At 39.1% G+C, this 27,903-nt stretch overlaps 1 protein-coding gene and 1 long non-coding RNA gene across 4 annotated transcripts in view; one reads left to right on the forward strand and one right to left on the reverse strand.

Moving 5' to 3' along the window:
• Positions 1-27,903, forward strand: part of GRM8 (glutamate metabotropic receptor 8) — a 774,566-nt gene that overhangs the window by 667,254 nt on the left and 79,409 nt on the right. For both annotated transcript variants that reach the window (XM_073238492.1, XM_073238493.1), the window contains exon 9: positions 25,831-26,762. In XM_073238492.1, the coding sequence (XP_073094593.1) occupies positions 25,831-26,762 (932 nt within the window). The remainder of the gene's footprint in view (positions 1-25,830; positions 26,763-27,903) is intronic.
• On the reverse strand, positions 1,018-25,996 carry LOC140849863 (uncharacterized). Of its 2 annotated transcripts, none has more exons than XR_012132152.1 (4): positions 25,866-25,996; positions 3,450-3,548; positions 2,886-2,970; positions 1,018-2,486 (listed from the first exon to the last, which is right to left on the reverse strand). It is a non-coding gene; the product is annotated as an uncharacterized lncRNA (long non-coding RNA). The 2 variants fall into 2 exon arrangements; XR_012132151.1 differs by lacking the exon at positions 25,866-25,996 and adding an exon at positions 6,268-6,616.

The raw sequence follows: 27,903 nt of genomic DNA on the forward strand, positions 1-27,903 counted from the left end.
TTGATCTCCTCAGGGGAGATGAATTTCAGGTAAGGGTCTGGTTGCATTAATCTTAAGTCATGAGCAGAATTTCCTTTGATGATTAACAGCCCTACATGCAGGGCTGCAGGGCTGAGCAGAAGCTTTTTGACCCAAACATTAAGGCAGCAAAGGAGACAGATACAATATGAAGTAGAGATGTCAAAGCTTTTCACTCTGTTAGCTACTTTTTATTCTATTTCCTCTTAAAACCAGAAAATTATTTCTAGGTTCTGTTACACCAATGTTCTTTGTCCTCTGCTTGTTCTTTTCTTCTATACCACTTTTTTGTTTGATTTACTCTTTAGTAGTTAACTTTACATGTTTGATTTCATACACAAAATTTTTTCATAGTCCTATGTCTGAACTCTTACATTTACTGATTACAGGGATGCAACTCTGTATTCCTTCAAACTGAAATCAAAATCTTAAACATTTTTGGAAAGCCCTATTTAATTTAACTCATTTGAATCTTCTTTATTTGAGAAAATATATGATATATTTCTATAAATATAAAACATTGATAAATAATGATATATGTGCATGCCCAAGATAGCTTTTGAAATTGAAAAAAAATAAACAACAGAAGGGTACCATGAGACTTAGGAGCAGGGAGATTAATACCAGTTTCACATAATCTGTAGTTGGGTATAAGAAATATAACTACCCCACCACTGACAACCCAAAATGCATTCAGCTTTTATCTTAAGTTATGTGTACTCTTATATTTTGATCTGTAAGCTGTCATTGATTTGCTTTCCAGCTATATCCACAGTTATATGTGTGTAATTTTCATGAAGGTAATCATCTAACAAACCTCTGGAGACAGTAAAACAAGTTTATATGCTGGAATCAAAGGAGTCATTTCACATATTGTAATAAATACAATTGGGTTAATCTCTAAGACCTTAATATCTGAGTCTGAGTTCAGATTACTAGGCTAGACTGAATGTAGTAAGAAGTCCATGTCATGCTTCAGCAAACAGAGACACATTCTAATCAATGGAGGCTCTCATTTATTCATATGATAAATTCATCTTTCTGAATTGATTTTGGCCCAACAAAATATTGTTTCAGAGAACACAAAATAACAAAGCTGACATTTCAGTATTCTATATATATCCAATTTTGAAAGGTATTTTTAGAGCTGCATCATTAACTTAACAGGTGTACAGAGATCTCTGAATAACAGAAACTATTTGACATAAAGTAGAAGTATCACTGTGCTTATTTAATTAATACACCAAAAAGAAAACAGTACATAGAAACTGTCAACCACACAGTAATGAGACTATAGCAATGATATACTGTAGCTATACATTTTCTGGAAAAAATTTATAGAAAGAACAGAATATTTGAGTTTTTTTCAAATAATTTATCTGTTGTTCATTATAGTTATTTTAGAGTAGGGAATCGAACATTATTCAAGCAGGGAGTAGGGGAGATATCAAATGTGTTTTGGGAGACGGAATCACAGCAGCCAGAATGACTGGCAAAGCAAGTAGGTAAGTGAAGGGGATGCAGAATGGAGGTGCTGGCTGGTGATGGAGTGCACTGTGCCGGTCAGACTTACCTGTTCTGGAATTCATTCACACAGGCCTCAAAAGCTCATTTGAAGTAAGGTATTAGTGACCTGTTTTCACAGATGGGGAAACTAAAGGTCGAAGAAATGCATTAGTAAGTTATAAAGCAGATTTAAATCATGATCTTATCCCCAAAACTACTGTTGAATCTATGTCAACATCCCTGCCACATTGGGTTCTCATGCTTGCTGTGTCTCTTCAAGTTGTGTTTCTTGCCTTTTGGTATGTGTGGGGAAAATGAAAGTTTCTATGGCCAGTACCTTCACCTGACCCCAAACTATCAGATGATGTAACTGGCCTGCTGCTAGGCTACTGCTTCCACACCCGTAGGCAATAAGCTATCCTTGACTGAGTCACTCATAGGAAGGGCTCTGCCCAGGGCTCTGGATGGAGGCAGAGATGGAGGAGGATCACAGACGTGCAGACTTCGGATGCAGACGTGATTCTAATGCTTGACACACTGCCATGAGAATAAAGCCAGGTATAATTACTTTTACCCCAAGAATGTTCCATTGTCACTTTTCAGTCTCACCAAATCCGCAGTGAACTTGTCCGGGACTGACACCCTCAGGTGAGACAGTATGCCTGCTAATTTTTTTTGATAGCTGGACAAAATGGAATGGGTAAAAGGAACTGTTGTAAATAGGCCTTTAGTAATGTGGGCGGGGGACAGTGTTGTGTAGTCCCATGATTGCGCCAGCCCTTAGTGGGTCTGTGCCTCTGGACGCTGAACTTGACAAGTGTCTCTCAGGTTTTCTCTCCCCGCTTCAGTGGGACAGAATGGCTGGAATGGGCTGCGGTTGGTGTTCCCTGTCCTCCAGGTCAATTAGGCTCAGCCACCCGGCAGGTCAGGCTCTCATTAACCAGTTTCTCCTGAGGGCAGACCTTGTGAAGAAAAACAGGGTACTTGACATGTTTCAAAATGCTTCCTTTTCCCCTCCTGCTGCAGGAAGTGGAAGAGAATTTTTCTCTGATAGTTACTGCAAGAACCTATTTGAACTCCTGAAAATAAATCTCACAAAATTTTGCCCCCCCCGCCTAAGACTAGGTCCCGCTGGAGTTTGAATAACTCATAGTTGTCCACACTGAGCCTCCAGCAAGTACAGTTGAGGTTTTCCTACCCAGCACTGGTTCCCGAAGTGATTTCTGCGAGGGAATCCTGCTCCTTTAAGGCTCCTCTGTTTGCCTTTTTGTCTCTCTGATCTTGGGGGCAGTGGTCTGTCCTAGGTCCTCATCTGTCTATGGATCTCAGGAGCGGTGTTAATTTCTCTGTTAAGCTTTTACCTGTTAGGATGGAGTGGTGACTTCCCAGTTCCTCACATGTAGAACTGAATAGTGTTCTGATAGCCAAAAATGGAAAGATGATATTCTAGGCAAAGGCAAAACAGGAGTAAGTAGTCAGAGGAAGAAAGCCAAAGTATATATTTAAGGAAGATGAGTTAAAAAAATTGAGTGAGGCATATAATTCCTGAATGCTTATTTTATGTAACAATCAAAAGGCAGATTGGGGTGGAGGCTTTGAGGGCTTACAGTTATGTTAACAATTTTTATTTTTGCTCTTTATCAGTGCGAAGGTATTGTAATTTTCTCTCAGGAAAGAAAACAAGTAAAAGAGGATATTTAGTATATTTTTATCTGGTCCTAATTTATATGTGCAAGATGGATTAGAAGAGAAAGGGCACCAGTTGCAAGCTCTTTATGGTGGTCAAGGGTGACATTATGATAAATAACTGCAGTGGGGCTGGACAAAACAATGGGTAGATAAAAGAAAAAAAATTATATAGTGGCTGATACTGGGGATGAAATTCAGTGAACAGAATTAGAGAAATCAAGAAGAAAACTACTTACAGTAGGTGGTGAACACGTTTTTAGGCAGGATGAACTTCATTTCTTGTATTTTGGCTCTGTCTCACTTTGCTTGGTCAGCAGGCCATTGGAGATGTTGTACTAGTTGGCAAATAACAAGATTAGGATTGAAATAGAGCAATGATAATTGAAGCCAGGAAATGGTTGGGATGTCTAATACAGAAAGGTAAGTCCAAAAACATTAAGGCTAGAACCATGGACAGAGAGGGGGGCCGAGAAGAAGGGAGAACTGGCAGTCATGACAGTAGGAGAGAAACAGTAGTGACAGCGTTCAAGATGCCAGGAAGGAGGTTTCATAAAAGAGAGAAATTGAAGAGAGGTCATTGAATTTGAATGCTGATGTTTTCTCAGGATGTTTGAGATGAGTACATTGCAAAAGCTGGTTTGCATGGGGGATGATGCTGCAGAGGGCAGAAAACATTGTTTCTACAGGATAGGTCAAGAAAGAGAAAGCAAGCAGCCACTAAAGAATACCACTATGTCACAGACTGTTTTCCACATCTGGGAGATTCAGGGTATGTTTATAAAGCAATATGATATATTACATTATTATAGATTACACAGTATTTTGTTATTTCCCCCCCTTGTTTGATATCTGTGATTACATCTACAATTTCACAATGAAGCCCGTGAACATTTTTAATCCTCACAGCTTAGATTTACCAGCTGTCTGTAAACTGTCTTGGTTATTCCATGAAAACTATTCTTGTATGTTGTTTTTAATTAATTCACCATTATTCTGTCATCTAAGTCTTTAATGCATGCTTTTATTATTATTAATTCTTCCTTCTACTTTTCTCAGTTTTATGTTGTTATTTTTGCCTGGCTTCTAGAGTTGAATACTAAGTTCATTTATTTTTATTATTTATTTTATAATAAAAACATTAAGAATACAATTTTTTTAAAAGTACAAAACATTGTATGCAGCATTCTCATTATCTTTTATGTCTAAATAGCCCTAATTGCAGTTTTGACTTGACTTTCTGAAGAGAGTTACTGTTTAATTTCTAAGTGGTTGCCATTATGTTTATGAGTTTATTGCTAGCCTTACTAGAAACTGTCATCAGAAAATGTAATCTAAACAAGGTTGTTTCATTTTATTTTAATTTATTAAGAATATCTTCATGATCCATTTTTAAAATGCATTTTCTCTCAGCTCTAAAATTTGTCAATTTATAATTTTTCTAATACTTTTTTTTTCTTCTCATCATTTGCTTTGTTGCCTATAAAAGCAAATACAAGTTATATTTTCATTCAAAACTGGGTATTAGGGATCCAGATTATTGTAATTGTATATTTGCAGGGTTTATGCTGTATATACTTTTAAGCAATTCTTGATTGCTGTGTCCAGTTTTATAACTATGGGTTTTATATAGATTTCTCACATACCTCAATGATCAGGGTCATATCTTTGATATTATGATTCCTTTTCTGGACTTCTCAAGTTTGCTTTAATTTTCAGCAGAGTGGATTACATACTCAAGCAAATATTTTCCAGTAAAGTCTTTTAAAAATTTTATGTTTTCTCAGTGATGGCATATCTGACAAAGTTTTCCTCTAGTCCTCAAATGTGAAAGAAAATTAGGCAGTTATTTATATAATTAGGTAATCATAAGTGTTTCTCCTAAAAAATAGTATACTTCTTTTTATTCTGCATTTGTGTTGTGGTGGAAATATTTGAAACTATCCTCATTTTTATTTTTTTATTAGATAAGCTTTTTTAGTCATTTGATTTATATTGAGTTTTTCTTTAACCTTGTACCTCCTTCCAAAAAGTCTTTTGTATCATCAGTCCCTTGTCTTGATTTTTGCCTTTCAGTACATTCACACAGATGTTTCTTCAGCAGAGAAATGTTTTCTTTCCTCATCTCTTTGATTACATTTTCCTATAACAAGTGCTTTGGTTTCACCTTTAGATATGTTAGTTACCCACATTTTTTTCTCATAGTCTCTTTCTACTATTTCCTTCCATATTTTCTACCATTGTTTCCATCTCTGTATTTGTTTTTTCCTCATTGGAATGAGAAACTTTACAAGTTGGTCTCTACATCAGTAATTCTATTTTAAGCAAACTCAACCCTCACTTCCTTGTTTCCTATATGGATTTTCAGTTGGCATTTGATTTTTAGCTCTCCTGCACTTCCCTGTATCTAACCTTCTTCCTTTACAATTAGGCTAGTTAATTTTAATTTCAACCTGTTCTTATTTTAAACGTTTATTAAATTTATTTGTACATAAGATTTGTAAAAGCGCATTAGTCCTACAACTCTCTTATTTGGAAGATTACAGCCCCCCAGTATATCTGTCCCTATTTTCAGATGACCAAAGATGGCTACATTTAACTCTTTAATTGTTCCTCGATGTGTTTTACTCTGCATTTCTAAATAACTTGCTCACGCTTAATTTCTACTTATGTTTCTGCTATGTCAGTTTCTACTGAATATGAGGAGTTATCTACTACACACCTGTCTTTCTCTGCTATTTACACTTCCTGTTCTGCATAGCTTACATGTAAGCAATGTGTCATCGAGCATGCCTTAATGACCTTTGCTTTTCTGGAAAGTTTTTTGTTGTTCTTGTAGCTAATACTCAACAATGAGAAAATTGTTGGTTGCTCTGTGTTTTGTTTTGTTTTACTTAAAACCAATTTACTCTCAAACTTTGTCTAGGGGAAAATACAGTCAGCTGTATTTATGATCTTAGAGACATCCCTCCAGCTTCTGTGATTTTGATTGGTACAGTAGTGTACTCTGTGCAGTATACAGCCTGCATCCCAGAACCACCGCCCTTTTCCTTTTACCATAATTCTGGGGATTTCTTCACATCTCTTTTGTGTTGCATTTCCTGTTTCCTGTAACCCTGCTCCCCCATCTCCCTTCATTTGTTCTCTTGTTTAGGTATAGCACGTCAAACGATATCTTCCTTAGGCTGAAAATGGAAGATAAGATATTTTGAAGAACTTGCATATATATATATGCCTTTCATTTTAGTATTATGTTTAAACAAGATTGCCAAAGTCTAGTTTGTATATCATTTTCCTTTAGAATTGGAAGTCACTGCTTCCTTGTTTTCCAGCTCCCAGGCCATTCTGATTCCTGATTCTTTGTAACTTTTTTTTTTTCCATCTCCAGAATCTTTTAAGATCTCCTCCTAGCCTCATTATTCAGAAACTGAACATAGCATATCCCAATACGTGCACATTTTATTTTTTTGCGCTGGGCACTCTGTAAAACCTTTTAATCTAGAATTTCATATCCTTTCCTTCTGGAAAAATTTTTTTTTTTTGATAATCCCAACTCTTCATTTTCCTCTTCTGGCATTCTTATTGTTTAGATCTTGGGCTTCCTGGACTGATCTTAAAATTCTCTCCTCATTTCTTTCCTTATGTCTCTTTTATCCACTTTCTGAGTGATTACCTCAACTTTACCTTCTAATTCTTCTATTGATTTCCATTTCTGAAATTATAATTCAGAATTATAATGAATTCCATTATCTAGAACTATAAATAGTTACGTATTATAATTAATGTAGTTGTATTAATTATAATTATTGTTTTGATTGGTTTATAAATGCTTTCAGTGCTCTCTGAATGTTCCATTTTTTAAAGAAACAAATTCTTGTTTTATGCACGCATTTTTAAAAAATCTCTGAACTTAATAATTCTTAGATGGCTTTCTCCCCCAGGCATACACCCAGTTTATTTAAATTGATTTTATTCTCTTATTTGTTTGATTTACTATCTATTTTGCAAGGTAGAAAATTTCTTCATGCCTAGTGATCCCTGGATTTCACTCATATTTAAGGGTGCACTATAAAGGTTAATGAGAACCCTGCATGGATGTGTTAGTGACAGTAGACATCATTGAGAAATCACCTGTTGTCAGAATGTTTAGAGCATTTCTTTTAGGCTTATAGATCTAAAAGTTTCCCAAAGCTGAATCTTCAAATCCTTTGGTTGGGGGATAGTACTCTGTGTGCCAAGTAGGAGAAGAGGAATGGAAAACTCACAGTTAGATATTCATATTTTTGCTTACCACAACTAATTTCAGTGTAGTTCTCCGATCCATTGTTTCAGCTGTCCTGCCTCCAAGGGACCTTATATTTTAATCTTCTCCAGATAGTCAATCTCTAGTCTTCTGCCAGGCAAGGAGAAAGGAAGTAGCCCAGCTTCACAAACATCAAAATTTGATCACATGATTTTAGTGTTGAATTCCAATCCCCTCTAAATTGGCTGAGCTCTTTCTGTGCACAAATGTTGCTACATTCACCTTTATATCCTAGAACATACCTTGCTGATCATGCTGTTATGAAAGTTTATGTTTTTGAGCAAATGATTATTTCATAAATTGATGAAACCCTTAGCCAGATATGGCTTACTGGAAATGTTTCTCTTCTGAGGTCCTAGATCTCCTTTTCTTATTTTGTTGCCTTTGTTTAGATACATTGTCATTTCTGTATCAGAATAAACGTATCTTAATATCATGGAGGTTTTTCCTACAAGTTCCAGACAATTTTACTTTTATGTCTGCTGTTCAGTGTTCACATTCTAAGCAAGTCTTTGCACTGTATTTCCATAGCTCTAGTTACCACTCATCCTAATAACTGCAGCATAGATACAAACAATTTCAGAAAATATTAAAGTGCATCTTTGTGAACCATATTCCCCCAAAGTGCCAGCCATAGTCCCCCATCCTGCCATTCAATTTCTCTCTCATTTGTTCTTTTCTGCTTGGTCACTTGCTCATGTGGAATCCAAGTGAGCTCTGTCTCCATCTCTCTGTTTTTCTATTCTGTACTGCACTCCGTGGGGAGAGTCATTAGTCTCTAGGTTTCAGGCTGAAAGGCAACATCAGGTTCTTGCCATTTTTCAGAAGTCATTTCTTTTTATGATGTGTCTCGGTTGTGATAGCTCTATTCCTGGCTCCAGGAGCCTTTTTGTTGATGTTTAGCAGTTCATGTCTATCTCTAAGTGGATAGAATATAGAGAGAGTCATGCAATCCCTAAGAATTCAATGTGGAATAGAGCTTTTTTTTAAAATTGGTGTCTTCTCTTTTTAATTCAAATAAAGTATCATATTTTGCATGCATTCATTCAGGATTGTTATATACACCTTTCAGTCAGGAAGAGTACAGTTTAAGGTTACTCTGAATAAAGCATACTAAAACTGATAAAATTACCTTTATGATGTTCTTATATGGAACGAAATAGCTAGAAGACTCTTAGCTGGAAACGTTCCGCTGTAATGGCTATGAGGGGAGAGGAATCACTCGACTTAGCATACTCACCATGAAGCAAATGTTTATCTTAAGGTCTTTGCATTGCATTGGGTGTGAACAAATCCCTTAAGTAAATCGTCATTAAATTAATTTGGTTCTCCTTTCTAAATCTGTTTTAGACTTACCCTTTCTTTTCCATTTCCAGTAAACCACCTGCCATGGACTCACTTTTCTGCTCTTGTCCAGGGCCTCTCCTCTCTAGTCCACACACTTCCTCCCTGGACTGTTATTTCAGATGCCTTGTATCTGCTCCACTGTCTCCTTTCTCATCTGCTCCCTGTTCTGGATGTCCATACAGTTTTAAATAAAAAATGTAAAATTTTTTTTGACCAGCTTTCACATGCCATGTGGTGCTTTTGCGAGCCATTATGTGGAGGCAGCAAAATGCTAAGACTGAGTGTGTGCCTGCAGTCCCCCTCTGCAACTGAATAACTGGGTGAGGTGGGGCACGTTACCTAGTGCTCCACATCCCTTTAAACAAAATGGCAGAGGAGTGGCGCATGGGTGGGGGAACCTAAGTCCCAGTACACCTTCAATAAATGTTAGCTGTCATCATCGTCATCATCACTTTCATGTTTTGTTTGCTTAACAATATAAAGTGGCTCACCATGCCAAACCCCTCAGTCTACCTTTTCACATTCTGACGGCATTAAGCTCCTGCACCTTGCCAGGGACTGAGTTAAATGCACGTGGACTGACAGGTGCTGACATCGAAATGGAGCAGTGTTACTGCACTGAACGTCTATTTTATTTTTTTCAAAATATTACAGAATGTTTTATAATGAAGAATCTTAGTTTCTGCATGCATTATCAATCGACTTAGTGCTGGAAAAATAAGGAATGTGAATAATTAAAAGGAATATTCTAAGAGTTTACAGAATTGCCTATTGTATTACAGAGTATTTGTCCTGAGCTGATTTTCATACTACCTGCTTCTAGTTATTATTAGCAATGAAGGATCTGCTCAGTTGAATTTAGTCATCACACAATACTGGCATAATGTGTTTAATGTAGCTATCATGTATTTCATTTATACCATATTTTAAGATTTAACTAACTTTTAAATTAAAAATATGAATGCTTTTAAATATATTTTTAAAAGATCTATCATACCCAATCATCCTGAGAGGTTAAAATTGTCATTTTTAAAGTAAATATTCAGATGAATCAATCCTAAGTGGAAAGATTTTATCTAAGGAAATTATCTGAAACTCTAACTTTGGTCATTTAGAATATAATCAAGGACATAGTAACACAATTGTAACTCAGTGGCTTGTGATTAAAAATGACCATTTTTACTGAATGGAAACCCAAACTTTATCATAGATTTAGAATTAAGGAAAAAATAACTTCCCTGCTTCAATACTATTGCTACAAATACCTCACACTCCCTGGTTATTTGTATATGCATCATGTTGGGGTGAAACTCTATCACAGGGCATCCTGTTCATCCAAAGTATTGTAGGTTTCACTTTCTGCCCTCTTAACTGAAGCTGCCCACCCACAAACATACCCCAACATGCATTCACAGGTGCCACCCTCTCCAACCTCACAGCTGTGGCAAAAGGCACTCACCTGACTGGTTTTCTTTGCATATCCATGTGGCAATTATCAGGAACTGACATTAAGAGCTGAGATTATAGGAAAATAAAAAGTAAGAAATAGCAGATCTGCCTGAAATCCTAAAGACAGAGGATTTTTGCTTTTTGTTCCTAACAATTTTTGGAAGAGCAGCTATATTTAATTATAGATGGAGAGTGATTATCTTCTTCCCAGGTCTGCCTTTCAGTCATAAATCAGGGTATATGCAGGGTTTTCTACCTGTCTTACACACACATGTTCTGTTCACAAAACACTTTCACAGATACTAACTTGTTAGATCTTTCCAACCTATCTGTGAGGTATGTGTCAGAGTGCATGGTCTCCCCAGAATTAGTTTCTCTGAGGTATGGCTGAAACAATCTGGAGAGCACACGGATTCAGTAAAGAACACGTTTACTAGTCACATCTACCTACTGACTAAGGCCCTACCTTCTCCAAACACTAAATAGAGGGTAATTATAAATTTGGAATAGTCATGCCATGCAACGTAGATTACTACACATTCTATTTATTAATCAATTTATGTATGTATCAAGCATAGAATTCTTCCTGCATCCTAGGCTTTAAGACAGGTAATGAGAGGTAAAACTATCTGTCCCTGAGAGTGAGGAAATGGATACATGGGCAGATAATCACAGTACAATGCCAAGAAGATATAATAAAATACATAATGAAATATAACAAAATACAGGGAAGATACCTACCTGACTGCTTTGGGGTAGATCAGAAAAGGCTTCACAGAAAAGCTAACTTTTCTTACATGAAGGTAACTGAGGACTCTCAATTTTCAAATTCTGTCAAGGTGAAATTTTACTGTGTCTTTGGCCATCATGGACCATTTCCTCATTCATGCTTGGCTTCTTGGACTTAGAACTGAATCCTTCCCTAGTTTCCATCAGGGCCATATTTTTTTTTTCCTTCTTTACTGATCTTCCTGAATCTGCTCCTTAAAGTTGCCCTTTCCAGGGTGCCATTTGTGCCACTTCCCCTTTGCACTTTCCATCATTTTTGTGGGTGAGAATTCACTAATATTCATGGTCTCAACTGCCTTGCATGTGCCTTTGAAATCATTGCCTCTGACAAACTTGGCTCCTGAATACAGCTCATGTGTTCGTCTAATTAATGAGCTCTTGGATTGGAAACCTCACTGGGACTCTGAGCTCCACAGGGCCCAGAGGGCACCAAGTCATAATTTACCTTTCAAAACCTTATGTGCCCCTGTTCAGTGCAGAACACCAGCACCTGTGACCTTTCATTCCTTCTTTATTCAACAACTATTCATTGATGTCTGATAGAGGTTAGTTAGGCTCTTTCTTGGATGCAACCATGGAAAAACAGACCTGGCTTTTACTCTCCTGAGAAAAATAAATTTGAATCAGTGCTTAACAAGGTATGGTTTACTAATTCTGTGGGTCAGAATTCCTGGAAAAAGAGGCTCTTTTAAAAACGTCAAGTTGAGGTTCTTTCCCGGATCTATTGAGTTGTAATCTCGAAGAACTGGGGCCCAGGGATGTATATTTTAAGGAAACCACTTACATGATTCTGAGGAACATAACCTAGAATTCATGAAACCACTTATTTAAATAAAAAGAAAATCAAGCAAATAAATATATAATTACATGCTGTAAAAGTGTCAACAGTACAAGGTGCTGTTAAATATATAATGGGGGTAAGGAGGGCTGATATGTAACCATCAGCCATTTCCTGGAAGTTAGACAGGGACAAGGTCATGCATGCATGGCCATGTAGGTGGTGACTAGTTAGACATGACGGGTGGAAGTAAGTGAAATGCTAAGCTGACTCTCACATCAGAGGTCTCAATGCCATCTTTTGGTTCCTCTCTTTCCCTCACTCCACCCTTTTCTCTATTTTCTATGATATATCTCAAATCCATCCCATCCTCATCACCACTGCTTTTAACATAGTTCATAGGCTCTTGTCTGGCATGAAATTATGACATTAGTCCCCTAATTCTTATCCTTGCTTCTATATTACCCTTTTCCTTGATCAGTCACCACACTGATCTCCAAAATAAAGTATATTATATATAGGTATAGATAAAATCGTGTCACATATTTGCACTAAAATCCTTAATCACTCTCTATGACCTTGAGAATAAAGCCTGACAACCCGGTGCTGTTTACCAAGTCCTTCATGCCCACTGTCATTCCTCAGATTCCTGTTGTCATCTTTCATTTGGAATTCTGCAGCAGCCTCTGCTTTTAACATAGTTCATAGACTCTTGCATGGAATCACATTATTCCCCTAATGCTTATCCTTCTATAGCACCCTCTTCCCTGATCGGTCGCCACAGTGATCTCCAGGGACTGACGTGTGTAGTCTTGGTCTCCTTTAGTTTTCTCTATACCCTGCAGCCCATAGATTCTTGTAAACAATGAAATTCATCATCCCTGTCCTTGTTATAACCCTTCAGAGGATTCCAGCTCCCAAGATAACATCCAAACTCCAGTGCTTTAAGCTACACTTCTGCATTCTTTATATCTTTAGTTTCTCCATTTTCATAGCTTCTTGCCCCTAGGTCTTAATGTCTTTTTTTTTTTCTTTTTTCTTTTTCCTTTTGCCTGTTGCACCCTTGAGACCATTTTCCCTGACTTATCGCCTACATGTCTTTCAGGCTGCTGTTGACATATCCATGAAGAATGGGCTCGGTGGCCCTGCTAGATGCCCCTCTAGCATCACCGCTTCCTCACCACATTTTAGGGCATCTAAAGCTGAGCTGTGATTGGCTCTTTGCTGATCTCTTTACCACCTACACTATCTCTGGAGGCCAGGGACCATGTCGTGACCACTGCTGAATTGCCACATTGAACCTTATGTCTTGAACAGAGTTGACATGCAGTTTTTTAATTTTTACAGCAAATAAAGAATGGAGTGTTAATACTTCCTGAATGTATCAACTTTAATAATTTACATATTTTAAAAACAACAGATTTATGGAGATATTGAGCATGCTGTAAATTTGACCTTTTAAAAAAGTGAATATATGGTTTTTAGTATATTCATAAAATTGTGCATCCATCACCACTATCTAATTTTAGGCCATTTTAACTACTACCCAGGAAATCCTGTACCCTTGAACAGTAGCTCCATTCCCTTCTCCCTTTATCCTCTGGCAGTCACCAATCTACTGTCTGTCTATGGATTTACCTATTCTGGACATTTCATATAAAATAAAATTACATAATATGTGCTCTTTGTGATTGATTTCTTTCACTTAGCATATTTTCAAGGTCCATACATTTTATAGCACATATTAATCCTTTATTTCTTTTTAATATTCAGTTGTATAGATATGGCACATTTTGTCTATCTATTCATCAGGTAATGGGCATTTGGGTTGTTTCCATTTGTTGGCTACTATGAAAATGGCTGCTCTGAACAATCATGTACAAATTTTTGTGTGAACATATGTTTTCAGTTTTCTTGGATGGAAATTACTGAGGAATGGAAATCCTGGGTCATATGGCAACTGCATATTTAATTTTTCATGGAACTGAAAAACCGTTTTCTGAAATAATTGCACTATTTTACATTGCCCCCAACAATGTAAAGATTTTAATTTCTCCACATCTTCAATAACACTAGATAATATCTGTATCTTTTATTATAACTGTCCTAGTGGGTACTGTGGTTTTGATTTGCATTTCTCTGATGACTGACCATGTTGGGCATGTTTTCATGTACATATTGGCCATTCATACATCTTCTTTGAAGAAATGTCTCTTCAATTCTTATGCCCATTTTAATTAGAGTATTTCTCTTTTAACTGTTTAAAGCTACGAGTTTTTAGGTATACATTCTGGGTACAAGTTCCTTATCAGATATAGAATTTGAAAATATTCTTTCCCAGTCTGTGTGAGTTGTCTTTTCACTCTCCTAATGACATCTGTTCAGTCACAAAAGTATTTAATATTGATGAAGGCTCGTTTATCTATTTTATTTTGTTGCTTATTCTTTTGGTGCCATGTCTTGTCCCAAAATCATTTGTTAAAAAGATTATTCTTTCTCTATAAACTTTCTTGGCATCCTTGTCAAAAACCAATTGAGCAGACATGTAAGAGGTTGTTTCTGGGATCTCAATTTTTCTTAACTGATTTGTCTATTACTATGCCAGTATCATGCTGTCTTCATTACTATAGCTTTGTACTAAGTTTTAAAATCATGAGACATGAACCTTCCAACTTCATTCTTTGCTTTCAAGATTGTTTTGTCTATTCTGAGTCCTTTCCATTTCCATATGAATTTTAGGATCAGTTTGTCAACTTCTGCAAAGAAGCCAGATGGGATTGGAGCAGGGATTATATTGAATCTTACAGGGTATTTCTGTCTTTCCAATATTAAATCTTCTGATCCATTAAAATGGGATTTCTTTTTGCTTATTTAGATCTTCTTTCATTTTTTAAAGTAATACTTTATAGTTTTTTAGTGAAAAAAATCTTGCACTTCACCTGTTTATTCCTAAGTATTTTATTTTTTGATCCTATTGAAAGCAAAATCTTCTTAATTTCATTTTAAATTGTCATTTTATGTAGGAGAAGTCTTTGCTTTATTAAAGGTTATGTAGAATTGTGAAACCACATAAAACCAGGGCTTCAATCTATATATCATCTCACACATAGTAGATTTTCAAAGGACACTAAGCCCACTTGCCATCATGAATAGGAGTAGAAAGCTGTGCATGACCTAAAGCAAATGGATGAATATTATGGAGGCAATATATATTTATATATGAATATATGTATTTATTAATTTCTTTAAAATATATGAATATGTATATATTATATCAAGAAATTTTGAGTTTCTTTATAAAATGAACTGTGCAATGTATATTCATTCATATGTGAATCATGGTTCGTAAAATATGATACCAAATTTGGACATTTTAAATAGTCATGCTGATTAAGTACACTTGTTAGACTTGCTGATTATATGTAATTTAGTGAGTGCAACTCCGGAGGGAAAATATTTTCCCAGCCTGGGGCAAAATACCTTTGAAACCAAAATCAGTAAAAGGGAGAAATAAAGTGGGAGAAACCCATTTATTGCTTACAGTCATGCACCTCTACGCACCTGTGCCTCTTGTGACCCATCTGCAAAGAAAAGGGCTAGACCCAACCCCTCTGGTCCAGATATGCATTCAATTTCCTTTGTAATTACCTATTGATATGAAGATGGACTACTCCTCTCCACCCCCTGGAAACACCTATTGTATGGAGATGAATTAAAGGCAGGTGAGAGATTCTGGAAAATTGCAATTTTACCCACAGCCCACCCTTCCAGAAATCTTGCCTCACAATCTACTTGCTTTCCATCTTATGCAATGGCCCTTGTGCAAGATAACTGTAGCATTGTAATCAGACTAATAACATACAATAGCAACAGCAATAAAATCATGATAATCCTCAATCCTAGCCAAAGGATTCCACTAGGTTCAAAGTCCTATGCAGATTAAATCCATGGCTCGCCCATTCCACAGGTGCCAGTAGCTGAATTGGTAGGGAGTTCAGAGTAATCATCATAAGGCAGCTGCAGCCAGGGGAAGGGTCCAGATCACTGTAGAAGAAAATAACTTTAAGGGTGAGAAGATACATGTTTGAATGACATCAGCATAGGCAAATCCTGTCCATCAGGTAAGGTGCATGCAAGATAGTGGTCCTGTGGTAGGACAGTGTCAGTGTCCTAGTTTATTGTACCAGACTTTCACACCCCTCTGTGTAGGATTTACAGATGGGCCAATATATGGGGCTATGGAAGGTACATGCACTGGCCTTAAAGATAAAACAAAACTTCCCTGTAAGATGCTCTTACCTCCCGGATGTCTTGGGTACACTACCATGATCTTTGGGGGCCACTCTGATGTTACTCCAGGAACACACAGGAGGCCAGCAGCTTCCAGGTCTTTTCCCAAGGTGCCAAAGGACCAACCATTGCTGGTCCATGTGTCAAAATGTCCAGGGCCATGTCCAGGGTTTAATGAAGTTGGGGCTGGCAGCAGGATGTTGCTCTGCTGGCCATATCCTGGCTTCAATAACTCCTCTTTGGTTTGCACATACAGTTGTATAGGAGAGGCAGCAATGTGTGTTAGCATGTCCACAGGGCTTACAGCTCCTTTTTGGGGCTTCTCATTCAAATGCTGTAGCACTGTCCATAAACGAACTGACCAGCCCCATAGACTATTGGTGTCCGAATTCAGGCCAGATTTCAACAAACCATTGTACCGTTCTATTATGACTGCTTCAGTAGGATTATATGGTAGATAAAACTTTCATTTTATTCCCAATTGCTACGCCCATTCTTCAAAGGTCAATGGCAAGCCCTACCAATGGGCTACAGCCCACATTGTCTTTTGCCCCATGTGCAACAAATGCTGATGCAACCATTGGACTACATCAGAGGTAGGCTTTCCTTCTAGCCAACGCACCTGGGCCAATGTGTCTGCTTCATCATACCCTGGGGATACCAAAGGTAAATGGCCAGTCACATGATATACAGTAACAGTATTAGTCCGACCAGAGGCCCATAGGTCTTGCTACAGCACTTGTCCCAAAGGGGTCAGTGACCAACCATCCAGTTGGCATGGTATCATGTCAGTCATCACAGGGTAAAGCCCTGATAGATGGCCCAGCTGTCAGCACTGACAACTATAAGGGAGGGCTCCTGGGTGATCACGAGTCATACTGCCCACAATTCAGCCACTAGACTGCTCTTCGCCTCTCGATCCTCCATCCATATTGTCTCAGTCTTAGGATGGAAAGCCACAGCCCTCCACTTGGGGTCTGCCCACGACTGGAGCTGTCGGTGTACCAAGCATCTTCAGATATAGGGGCTTCTCCCTTCTGATAAGGACTCTAAGCTACGGAAGGTATGTGCACTGGCCATAAAGATAAAACAGAACTCCCCCATAATATGCTCTTACGTGCTCCCAAGCCACATCCACTCAACTGTGTTAAACCCATGGCTCAAAAGCAATTTCTTCCTGCTTTCCACTCGTATATGTCACTGGCTCCAATAAGCATTGGAGTTCTCCACTTAAGGGGCTATTGGAGAGGGTGCTATGCTGCTATAAGTATGCACCCCATTTGGTCTGTGTAGGCATCTGTGCCATGTCACTCCATGGCCTTTGGATCCTGTCTTGTACCCACTTTACAAAGGGATAGGTAGTTATTACCTTGATCGGAGATGTTCCGGTAATGGGCTCCTTAGCCAGTAAGGTATGGTACACAGTAGCCAGTTGGTTCTCTATCAAGGTGTACCAGACCTCTGCTTCTTTCCAGAGTTGTGACCAGAATCCAATAGGTTGGCATCTCTGTTCAAGCTGTGGCCAAAGGTCCCATCCGTAATGATCTTTGGTTACATGAACATCTAGCTCACAGGGCCTTGTTGAGTCCATTACACTAAAGGCCTGTATGGCCTTGACTGCTCACTTAGCAGCAGTAAAAGCATCTGCAGAAGTGTAATCCCAGTCCCACCTAATGCCCTTTTGTGTTGATTGGTATAAGGGCTTCAGAATTTGTGCCAAATGATAAAGGGCCCCAAATATCCCAAAACTCCTGTAATACTGCCACAGTTTGGGATAGGGAAACCTGGACCTTGTCTATGACTGCTTCTGGCATACTTTAGTTTTACCTGACCAGACAACCCCCAAGAACTTTACACCAGTTCCTGAACCTTGGTGCTTCTCACAGCCCATCCTTTCTCCTTTATATGTTGTAGCAGTCTAGCAGCTGCCCCTTCTAAATCTGCAATAGAATCGGATGTGAGCATGATGTTATCAATGTAGTGATATAACTGCACCATTTGTGTTTTCTTCCATGTGGCCAAGTCCTGGACTACAAGTCTGTAACAAATGGTGGGACTGTGAAGGTATCCCTGTGGAAGGATACCGAATGTCCACTGCCGGCCTTCCCATGTGAAGGCAAACTGTCCCTGACTTTCCTGTGCTATGTCAATAGAGGAGAAAGCATTAGCATGGTCTACTACATAATGATACTTCCCTAGTTCATGACTGAGGGTGTTCATAAGGGCTGCTATAGAGGGGCAGCAGCATGAAAAGGGGTTGTGACTTTCTTCAATTCCCTGTAACTCACAGTCATACACCAAGAGCCATCTGGCTTTCTCACTGGCCACATTAGGGAATTAAAAGGACCATGAATAGGCTTTATGATGCCCACCTTCTCCAACTCCTGTAGAGTTTCTCCAATTTCCTTGTGTCCCCCAGGCAATTTAAACTGCTTAGTATTTGTCACCCACCAAGGTACAGACAGAGCTACAGGCAGATGCTCAGCATGTCCCCTCAGAACTGCCTTTACCACATGTAACTTCCATCTGAACCCACCTGTGGTGGTCTGTAACCACAGGCCCTGCAGGATATCTACCCCAAATATATTCAGGGTTGGGAGAAATGTACACATATACTCCTTTGGGCGTAAACGACCTATCCCCAATGGGATTTTGGGTTTCTTCACTCTAATTGCCTTACCCCCATGGCCATCTGTCACAGCAGGAGTCCTAGGAAAATGCTGAGGGTTGCCATAAATCAGAGAACATTCAGTTCCTGTGTCCACCACTGCCAGGACACATTGTAAACTCATGGGTGAACAATGAATTGCTAATCCTACATGTGGCATCCAGTCCCCATCACTTTCCCCAAAGTGGGGGGCTTGACCCTCCCTCAGTTGAACCACAATGCCCAATCATCCTCTTGTGGGGGTGGGGTCCCAGGCAGACCCTGAGTACTGTCCCCCAGGAAGTTTTGAAGGGACACAGGCCAGACATGGGGCTTTGCCTCTGGCTTCCGTGTCCTGGACCTCAGTGGCTGGAACTGCTGCTCTGGCTTTAATTGGTGGCACAGTTCCAACAAGATCCTATTGGGCTTCCCATCAAATTTTTCTTTTACTACCACGGCCTTTATCAAATCAACCTACATCTGGGTCCTCAAGACATTCATGGGGCCCTTTGCACCTCTCCTTTCAATCATAGCCCGTACTTCCTTCCGTGCTCTATTGTTTCAAACTCCCCTACATCTGCTAAGGTACAAGTAGCCTCACTTATAGGTTGCCACATGTAGGGGACAAGAATAGTCACTAGGGACCCAAAGAGAGATGGGGGAGCTGTATGGAGCACCACATTTCTCATTCCTATGGTGAACAACTCATTATCATAGGGGTTCATATTATAGATGTTATTTTTCATGCCCAACTCCTACAACACCTGCTGGAGGTCTGCTTACGTTTTCCAGCTAGTGGGTAAGTATGGTAAATCACCCTGATTAGGTCAAACTGCCCAGATGTCTGCTGTCAGCCAATCCAGAAGTGCCTGGTTCCCTGAGGTGTGGTGGGCACTTTGCAACCCTGCCAGAAGGAAGGGCGAGTTGTCAGAGAAGTCAGTCTACCATTTCAGAACCTGGTATAACAATGTTTTCCACCCCCATACCCCAGAGACGCAGAAGCCATGTAGACAGAGGTTCCAACAGCTTCTGAAGAAACTGGTTGCTCAGGTCCACCAGCTCAACCTGGGTATTGGCGTGGAGCACGGAGTGCTCCACAACCTGGGGAGGAGGCATCTCCTCCCCCTGAGGAGCCCACAGTTGTTGAGTTTTTATTTTCTTAATTACAACCAGGCAGGCCTTTAATGCGGGAGAATCTGATGCCTAGGGCGGTGTCCTGGGCAACAGATCAGCCCACTGCCACACCCCCTCATCCTCTCCCAACATCTCCTCTACCATCTCCAGGACTGAAAGCGCTGCTCTTCCCCTCCCCCCCTTCCCCACAACCTCCTGCAATGTGGATTCTCCAGCTGCCTCCTCTCTTGCTGCTAATGTATCTTCCAGGAGCACAACCTGTCTTTTCGATAATGGTCTCTTTCTTAAGGGCATCCCATAGGTCATTGCACAGCTCCTTCAGGTGATGCCGCAGTGTGTCTTTTTACTCAGTAACCCTTTCCACTATCTCAAGAAACAGGCATCCCACAATCCTGGCTGCTACACTGCCACTCAGGGCCTCTAAGTAGTCTTCTATCTTATGGAGGGCTAATTCCACAGCTTCCACTATCTCCACTCTTCCCCAGTTCTGGGGAAGGCCCCACCCTCTAGGAGGTGCTTTACCCTAGACCAGTTCCCCACTAGGGGCTCCCCAGTTGGAAGCCCCACAGATAGGGGGTTCCCGGGTGAAGCTACACCCTCTACCATTGCAGCCACTGGGGCCTCCTCACCATCCATGGGGGTTCGAGGTATCTCCCCACCATCTCTAGGGGCAGCCTGCCCAAGGGTCACACCCATGAAGACACATTTCATGTTCAGAGGTCCTGCTGACAACCACCGGAAGTAAATCCAGAGGGAAAATATTTTCCCAGTCTGGGGCAAAATACCTTTGAAACCAAAATCAGTCAAAGGAAGAAATAAAGTGGAAGAAACCCGTTTATTGCCAACAAGCAGTCATCCACTTCTGCTCAACTGTGTCCCTTGTGACCTGGCTGCAAAAAGAAGGGCCCCACCCAGCCTCTCTAGTCCAGATATGCCCTTGCTCCCCCTTGTAATTACCTACTGATATGCAGATAGACTACTTCTCCCCATGCCTTGGAAACACCTATCAATATTATTGGTAAATGAGATGCACTAAGGCCTGGCAAGAGATTCTGGATATATTACAATTTTACCCACACTTAGTAAAGCTTTCAAAAATTGCCCAGTTTCACAGAAATGTTTACACATAATCTGTCATTATAGAAATCAATGAAGAGTTGTGTTTTTGAATACTGGCATGGCAAACTAGTCAACAAAATGATTATTAATTTATGCCTTTTTATAGAGCAAGATGAAAAGAACTAATTATGAAATATGACTAGATATGAGTTGTCTTTTAAGTTTTATATTTAAAATTCTTCTACATGTATAGTAGTTACATCAATGAAGATACCACTTAATATGTGGACAAAACACTAAGTAGAATTATATTGAGAATTTTGTAATGAAAACTGGAAATAATTAATTATAAGTAGGCCTTTAATTAGGAAACATTGTAATCATTTTTTCAGGATTTACTAAAACTACACAGAAGAAAATTATTCTATAAAAATAATGTCTATTTAAAAAATTTATGAAGCATTCCTCTAGATTGTTCAGGAAAGATTAAAGATTACAGAAAGCACATTCACTCAGAAAGTTTTGGTTTTGTGGTTGTTGGTTTGTCTGCAGTAATAACAGGATTTGACAGCAGAAAGTAGTTGATGGCTCACATTCTATGCAATGTACTGGATCAGAGCCAACAAAATGAATCACTGCTGGTAAACACTGTCAAGACAGGGATGGGCTATGGTTTTGTCCCTGGGAGATCTAACTATGTAACTATCAGCCTTTTATTTGACTACATATTTTGGTAAGAAAAATCCTAATACCAGAATAATGTCAAAGGTGAGGGAGAGAAGTTCTATGGTAAGGCTTCTCTATACTCATGAAAGATCTATAACTTGTTAACATAGCAATGCAGAAGGGCTAAATGATCCTTGCTTGTGCTTTATAGCACTGTTGTGAAACTAGGCAGTTTAGTCTACTCACAAGTAGTATTGTTTTTAATTGCATTTAGCAATGTATGTAAAATAAATTACTTGTCTCAAATATTAATGTATTTACAAGATACTGATACAAATATTTGCTGTTTCTCTTTCCTTGAGGTAAATATCAGTTGGTTCCCAGACTTCCACTATGGCATCAAAACACAGTATAGTTATATATAAATAGACTCCTTGAGAAAATGGGATCATGTATATTTATATATTTATTAAAACATACTTAATGTTTTCTCCATTAAAATAAAAGTCACATGCATTGCTTGAATATATTTTTTACTTAAAGAATATTCAGAAATATTTTAAAAATTGTGATATTTTCCATTATCTTATAACTTCATTTTTTATTTATAAAAAATATTTTTCCATTTAATTCAGTACACTGAAAACAAACCAAGGAAAATTTGGTATTTAGCTTGTAATGATAAATACTTATATTATATAATGAGGCTTATCTGGTATAGGTATATTTCTTTGTTAAGTCTTATTTCCTTCTGGAAAATAAAGTTTACTGAGAATTAAAGAATTAGACATGTGGTTAGACAAGCTGACCTTTAAGGTCTCTACCAATCTTGAAGTTTGATATTTCTGAGGTTTTTTGCTACTTTTTTTTTTACAGTAACATCATAAATCTATGGAAGGTCTAAACAAAATGCAGTTTTGGTTTTATAATAATTAGCTTTGAAACATAACCTTCACAAAGAGTATTTTATTGCATTATAAGAGTCCATTAGGGTCTAAAATCAATAATTTAATCATTCAGTGGAACATTTAATTTTTCTCAATATTTTTGAGAGAAGCCCCTATATGCTTCTAACTTAGATCTTTTTTACTTTCCTAATGGAGCCCTATACATAAATAAAGTAACTTTTCTAATCATTAAAACCTAACAGCAAAATAACAGGGTTTTGACAGATTACTTTTCCTTTGTAGAGAACAAATAGGATAGACCTAATAGTTTTGAGTGCCCTTATGACACATGAACTACCATCTACTTTGTCAAGGGAGGATACTCAAATTAAACATGCATGAATTCTGTACTCCACCTTGGGGAGATTTGACAGCCCTTTGCAAGTATTGAACTTGGGGACTACAATTCTCCGCCCTCACCCATTCACACCACACTTAAGAAAGGAAAGCATCCTTAAGTAATAGATCTATTTATGAAAACCATCTCGGTCATACAGTTCCCAAAAAGGAAGCAACCCCTACAGTGATGAAAGGATATTGCTGACACTAGACATTTTGCAACATTTTGGGGGGCTTCATGATAGTCATCACTGCCTTCTCAGTAGATTCTCAATAGATGACTTCACTGGTAGTGGTCACGGAATGGGTAGGTAAGCTTAATTTAAGCTATGTTAGTTTTCTATTGCTGCCTAACAACTCTGAAATTTAGCAGCTTAAATAAACATTTATTATCTCATACAGTTTGGTAAATTAGAAATTCAGAAGCAGCTTAGCTGGGTTGTCCCGGCTCAGGCTCTCCCATGAGGTTATAGTCGGATGTCAGCTGGGGCCACAGTCATCTGAAGGACTGAATGGGGCCAGACAATTCAGCTTCTAGGTGGCTCCCTCACACGGATGGCAAGTGGGTACTGGCTGTTGGCAGAGGGCCTCAGTTCCCTACCAGAGCACTGTTTGAGAGTTCTCATGACACTGTGGTTCTTCTCTTGGAGTGAGTGATCCAAAAGAGAGCAAGGCAGAAGCCAAAGCCTTTTATGATGTAGCCTCAGAAATATGCACTCATTTCTGGAATATACCATTGTTTCCATAAATCAGCCCATTTAAAAGTGGGAGAGCACTACATGAGCCACAAATTACAGGAGGTGAGGCTATTGGTGGCCATCATGGTGCCAGACTACCACAGAATATGGTCATTCTTCTTTTGGGTTCTTAGTAAAGCTGATCTTGGGAAAATAAGGTTTTTTATGTTTAGTTTTTTAAACATTCGTTTAACTTCGCTTTCTGTGACACTTAGAGCAACCCTTGATTTCCAGATTCCAGTACTTTTAAGTTGGCCCCTTCTCCCTCAGGGCTCTGCTGTGGTGTCCTTCCCATCCTAACTTTCTCACAAATGCAACAAATATTTGAAGGCAAATTGTGTGTCAATCACTGTTCACATCTGGTGAACAGAAATCCGTCCCTTCATAGAGCTTAGCTTTGATAGTAGCTGCTTTTCACAATAAGTCATCTCCTATGATCCATAATTTCCAGATTTGTCCTATTAATATTCTGTTAAAGTGTTTGTGTTTCTAATAAGGTAAATGTGGCATTGTGATTTATAATAAGAAATATGAATTTAGTGTTTGGCCCTGTTCCGACCACACTGCTCCTAAACACCTTGGAATTTTCTGTGGTAACAGCTATAAAGGTCTCTTTTTTATGTTAATGAGGCAACTTTTGGAAAGCTCTCTGGCTGGATGCTGATTGCCAGGGAAGCCAACCACATGATTAGAGGGTTGGAATGTTCAGTCTCACCTCAGACCTCAGGAAGACTTGAGGAGCTGGAGGTTGAATCAATCACTCATGGCCAATAATTTAAATAGCCACACTTATTTGAATATAATGAAGCCTCTGTATAAACCCAAAGGGGTGGGGTTTGAAGAGCTTCCAGGATGCTGAACAGGTGGGGATTTGGGGACAGTGGTGCTTAGAGTATGGAAGCTCTGCACCTATCCTATGCATTTCTTTGATCTGGTTGTTCCTGAGTTATAATCCTTTTATAATAAACTGATAATCTAGTAAGTATAATGTTTCTCTGGGTTCTGTAAACTGCTCTCTCAAATTAATGAACCCAAGGCAGATGTCACTGGAACTTCCAGTCTATAACCAGTCAATCTGAAGCACATGTGATAACCTGGACTTGCAGCTGGCATCTAAAGTGAGAGGGACAGTGTTGTAGGACTGAGCCTAACCTGTGGGATCTAGTGTTATTTCCAGGTAGATAGTGTCAGAATTGAGTTGATTTGTAGAACTCCTGGCTGGTATCCAAGAATTGCTTGGTGGTGTGGGAAAACCTCTCTTCCCACCAAAACACATTGAGTCCAGTACTTTAGTAAACAAATTCAAGGTAAGAGGTCAATGCTATTCAGAATTCCCTTAAAATAGCATTTTTATTTTAATAGAGGTATTCTGTAATTTAATCTAAGAGAGTGAGGTGGAACTTTAAGGCCTTGAAGCAGATTCTAAGCAAGAAGGGAAACTCCCTCATTTGTACCAGTTTCACTGCTTCAGGTCACCTAAACAACTTTTGTTTAATGGGAAACATTACCATCAAGCTCTCTCATTCAGCTTTTTCCTATTGTGGAAATGCAAGACTGGGGGGAAAAAAGTCTATTTCAAACTTAAACAGAGGTTGAAAACATTACATAGCTATCACCATGAACACATGAGGAGTATCAGAGATTAAAGTAGCTAGTTTTGTCATTTCCTTTCAAAATTGACACAATTTGATATGAATTTCCCCAAATATGGTGGAAAGACCTGGATCACCATTTCTATGTATGTTTATACTCTGAGCCAGTGTGTCAGGGACTCTGGCATTTATGCCTATAATTAGCTCTAAAACATATTTCCATGTGGACTTTTTTTTTTCTTTTTTAGTTTTAAGACTGTTTGGGCCAATAAATCTTTCTCCAAATGTCAGATTGGTCAACACTGAGGAGGTAAATGGAAACTAATGACACTCATCAAGTCGATGATGTGAATGATTTATTGGATCCAATCATTTAACACTTTCATAAAGTCAATATCAGGGAAAGAAACTGGGTTCTTATTATGGTAAACTGTATTTGTACTGTCAACATTCAGTAATTTATTACAAACCTGTGGCTAGGATTAGGGTATTATAAATGGGGGAAAAATGGAAGGCTCATTAATTTTTTATGCCCACAGGTAGGAGACATGCAGTGGGCTAAGAGAGAACACACTCACCCAGCGTCTGTCTGCAGTCTGCCCTGCAAGCCCGGGGAGAGGAAGAAGACGGTGAAAGGAGTCCCTTGCTGCTGGCACTGTGAGCGCTGTGAAGGCTACAACTTCCAGGTGGATGAGCTCTCCTGTGAACTCTGCCCTTTGGATCAGAGACCAAACAGCAACCGCACAGGCTGCCAGCTTATCCCCATCATCAAACTGGAATGGCATTCTCCCTGGGCTGTGGTGCCAGTGTTCGTGGCAATACTGGGAATTATCGCCACCTCCTTTGTGATCGTGACCTTTGTCCGCTATAACGACACGCCTATTGTGAGGGCTTCAGGACGCGAACTTAGTTATGTGCTCCTGACAGGGATTTTTCTCTGTTATTCAATCACCTTTTTAATGATCGCAGCACCAGATACCATCATCTGCTCCTTCCGCCGGATCTTCTTGGGACTTGGCATGTGCTTCAGCTACGCAGCCCTTCTTACCAAGACAAACCGCATCCACCGGATATTTGAGCAGGGCAAGAAATCCGTCACGGCACCCAAGTTTATCAGTCCAGCATCCCAGCTGGTGATCACCTTCAGCCTCATCTCCATCCAGCTCCTGGGAGTGTGTGTCTGGTTTGTGGTGGACCCGCCGCACATTATCATCGACTATGGAGAGCAGCGGACTCTGGACCCAGAGAGCGCCAGGGGGGTGCTCAAGTGCGACATTTCCGATCTCTCGCTCATTTGTTCGCTGGGGTACAGTATCCTCTTGATGGTCACTTGTACTGTGTATGCCATTAAAACAAGAGGAGTCCCGGAGACTTTCAATGAAGCCAAACCTATTGGATTTACCATGTACACCACCTGCATCATTTGGTTAGCTTTCATCCCCATCTTTTTTGGTACAGCCCAGTCAGCAGAAAAGGTAAGCAGGAGGAATGTATTTGCCAGCCCTTTTCCTGAATTTAACATCTTTCTTTAGGATGATTTCCTGCCTTTCTCTCTGGTTCACTTACATCCTCTCAAGATGATTCAGTATGTGTCATTCTTATTTAGAAATATATACACACACACACACACACGCATGCACATATATACCCTCACACCACTTTGCTTTGAATATGCATTGACTGAGGTTGATTTTCCATGAAGCACACTTTAGTGTGTCCTCCTTGGTGAGGTTTCAAGATTGACAGGGTTTACATGACTTTCTGGGTCTCTCCTCCTAGTTCTTTTGTTTACTAATGTAACTGTTCTTTTCCAAATATGAATTAAAAAAGGAAGGGAGAGATGGCCCACATAACTCACAAGGGTGAACTAGCCCAGAGATATCCCAATGAGTGGCAAATGCCTCCTCTTCTGGTTCTAATATAACTCTGCATAAAAAAGCTATTCCTTAAGAATTATGATGGTTTTCATCATGCAAGCAGAGTTTATAGTAAAACAGCAACAACAAAAAGAAACTGAAATGGACTAGTTCAGTCTGCTCTCTCTTACTATCTCTCAGCCCCCATTCTTCTTCTTTTTCCATTTGTGGAAGATGATGGTGAGGGATTCAAGTGATATAAAAGTTATAAAAGCAGTTTATAATATTTTAAAAAGTGAAGATCAATTGAATCCAAATAATTTTCTTTTGTTGCTGATCTTCCATTAACCTTTCCCACATAAAACACTGCAGGTAAAGAACATTTTTATGTGAAAGGGAATATGTGCTGAACCAGATATGTGAAGTTCTAGGTACCAGAAAGCAAAGAACTAATGTTAACTGAATTTCAGAATTTGGGTAGTGTGATGGACACAGGCCAACTTATAAAACAAAGGCAAATGCTGTCTTTCTGTAATGGATAGATAGCCCTCATGAACATATATAAGAAAGTGTTTCTCTCCACCTGAGGATTTCAAGATTGCTCTAACCTCCATCATCAGAAGTCATGAAATCAAGCATCTTGGGGACGATTACATTCCCTGGCCTCTAACATTCCAAGTGAGGTCTTGCATGACTCTTAAAATCCCGGCTGATTCAGAGGAAAGGGTACTCAGGAAGGGCATGGAGAGCTCATTTGTCT

The sequence above is a fragment of the Manis javanica genome, chromosome 6, assembly GCF_040802235.1.
Source record: "Manis javanica isolate MJ-LG chromosome 6, MJ_LKY, whole genome shotgun sequence".
In the NCBI taxonomy this organism is placed as follows: Eukaryota; Metazoa; Chordata; class Mammalia; order Pholidota; family Manidae; genus Manis; species Manis javanica.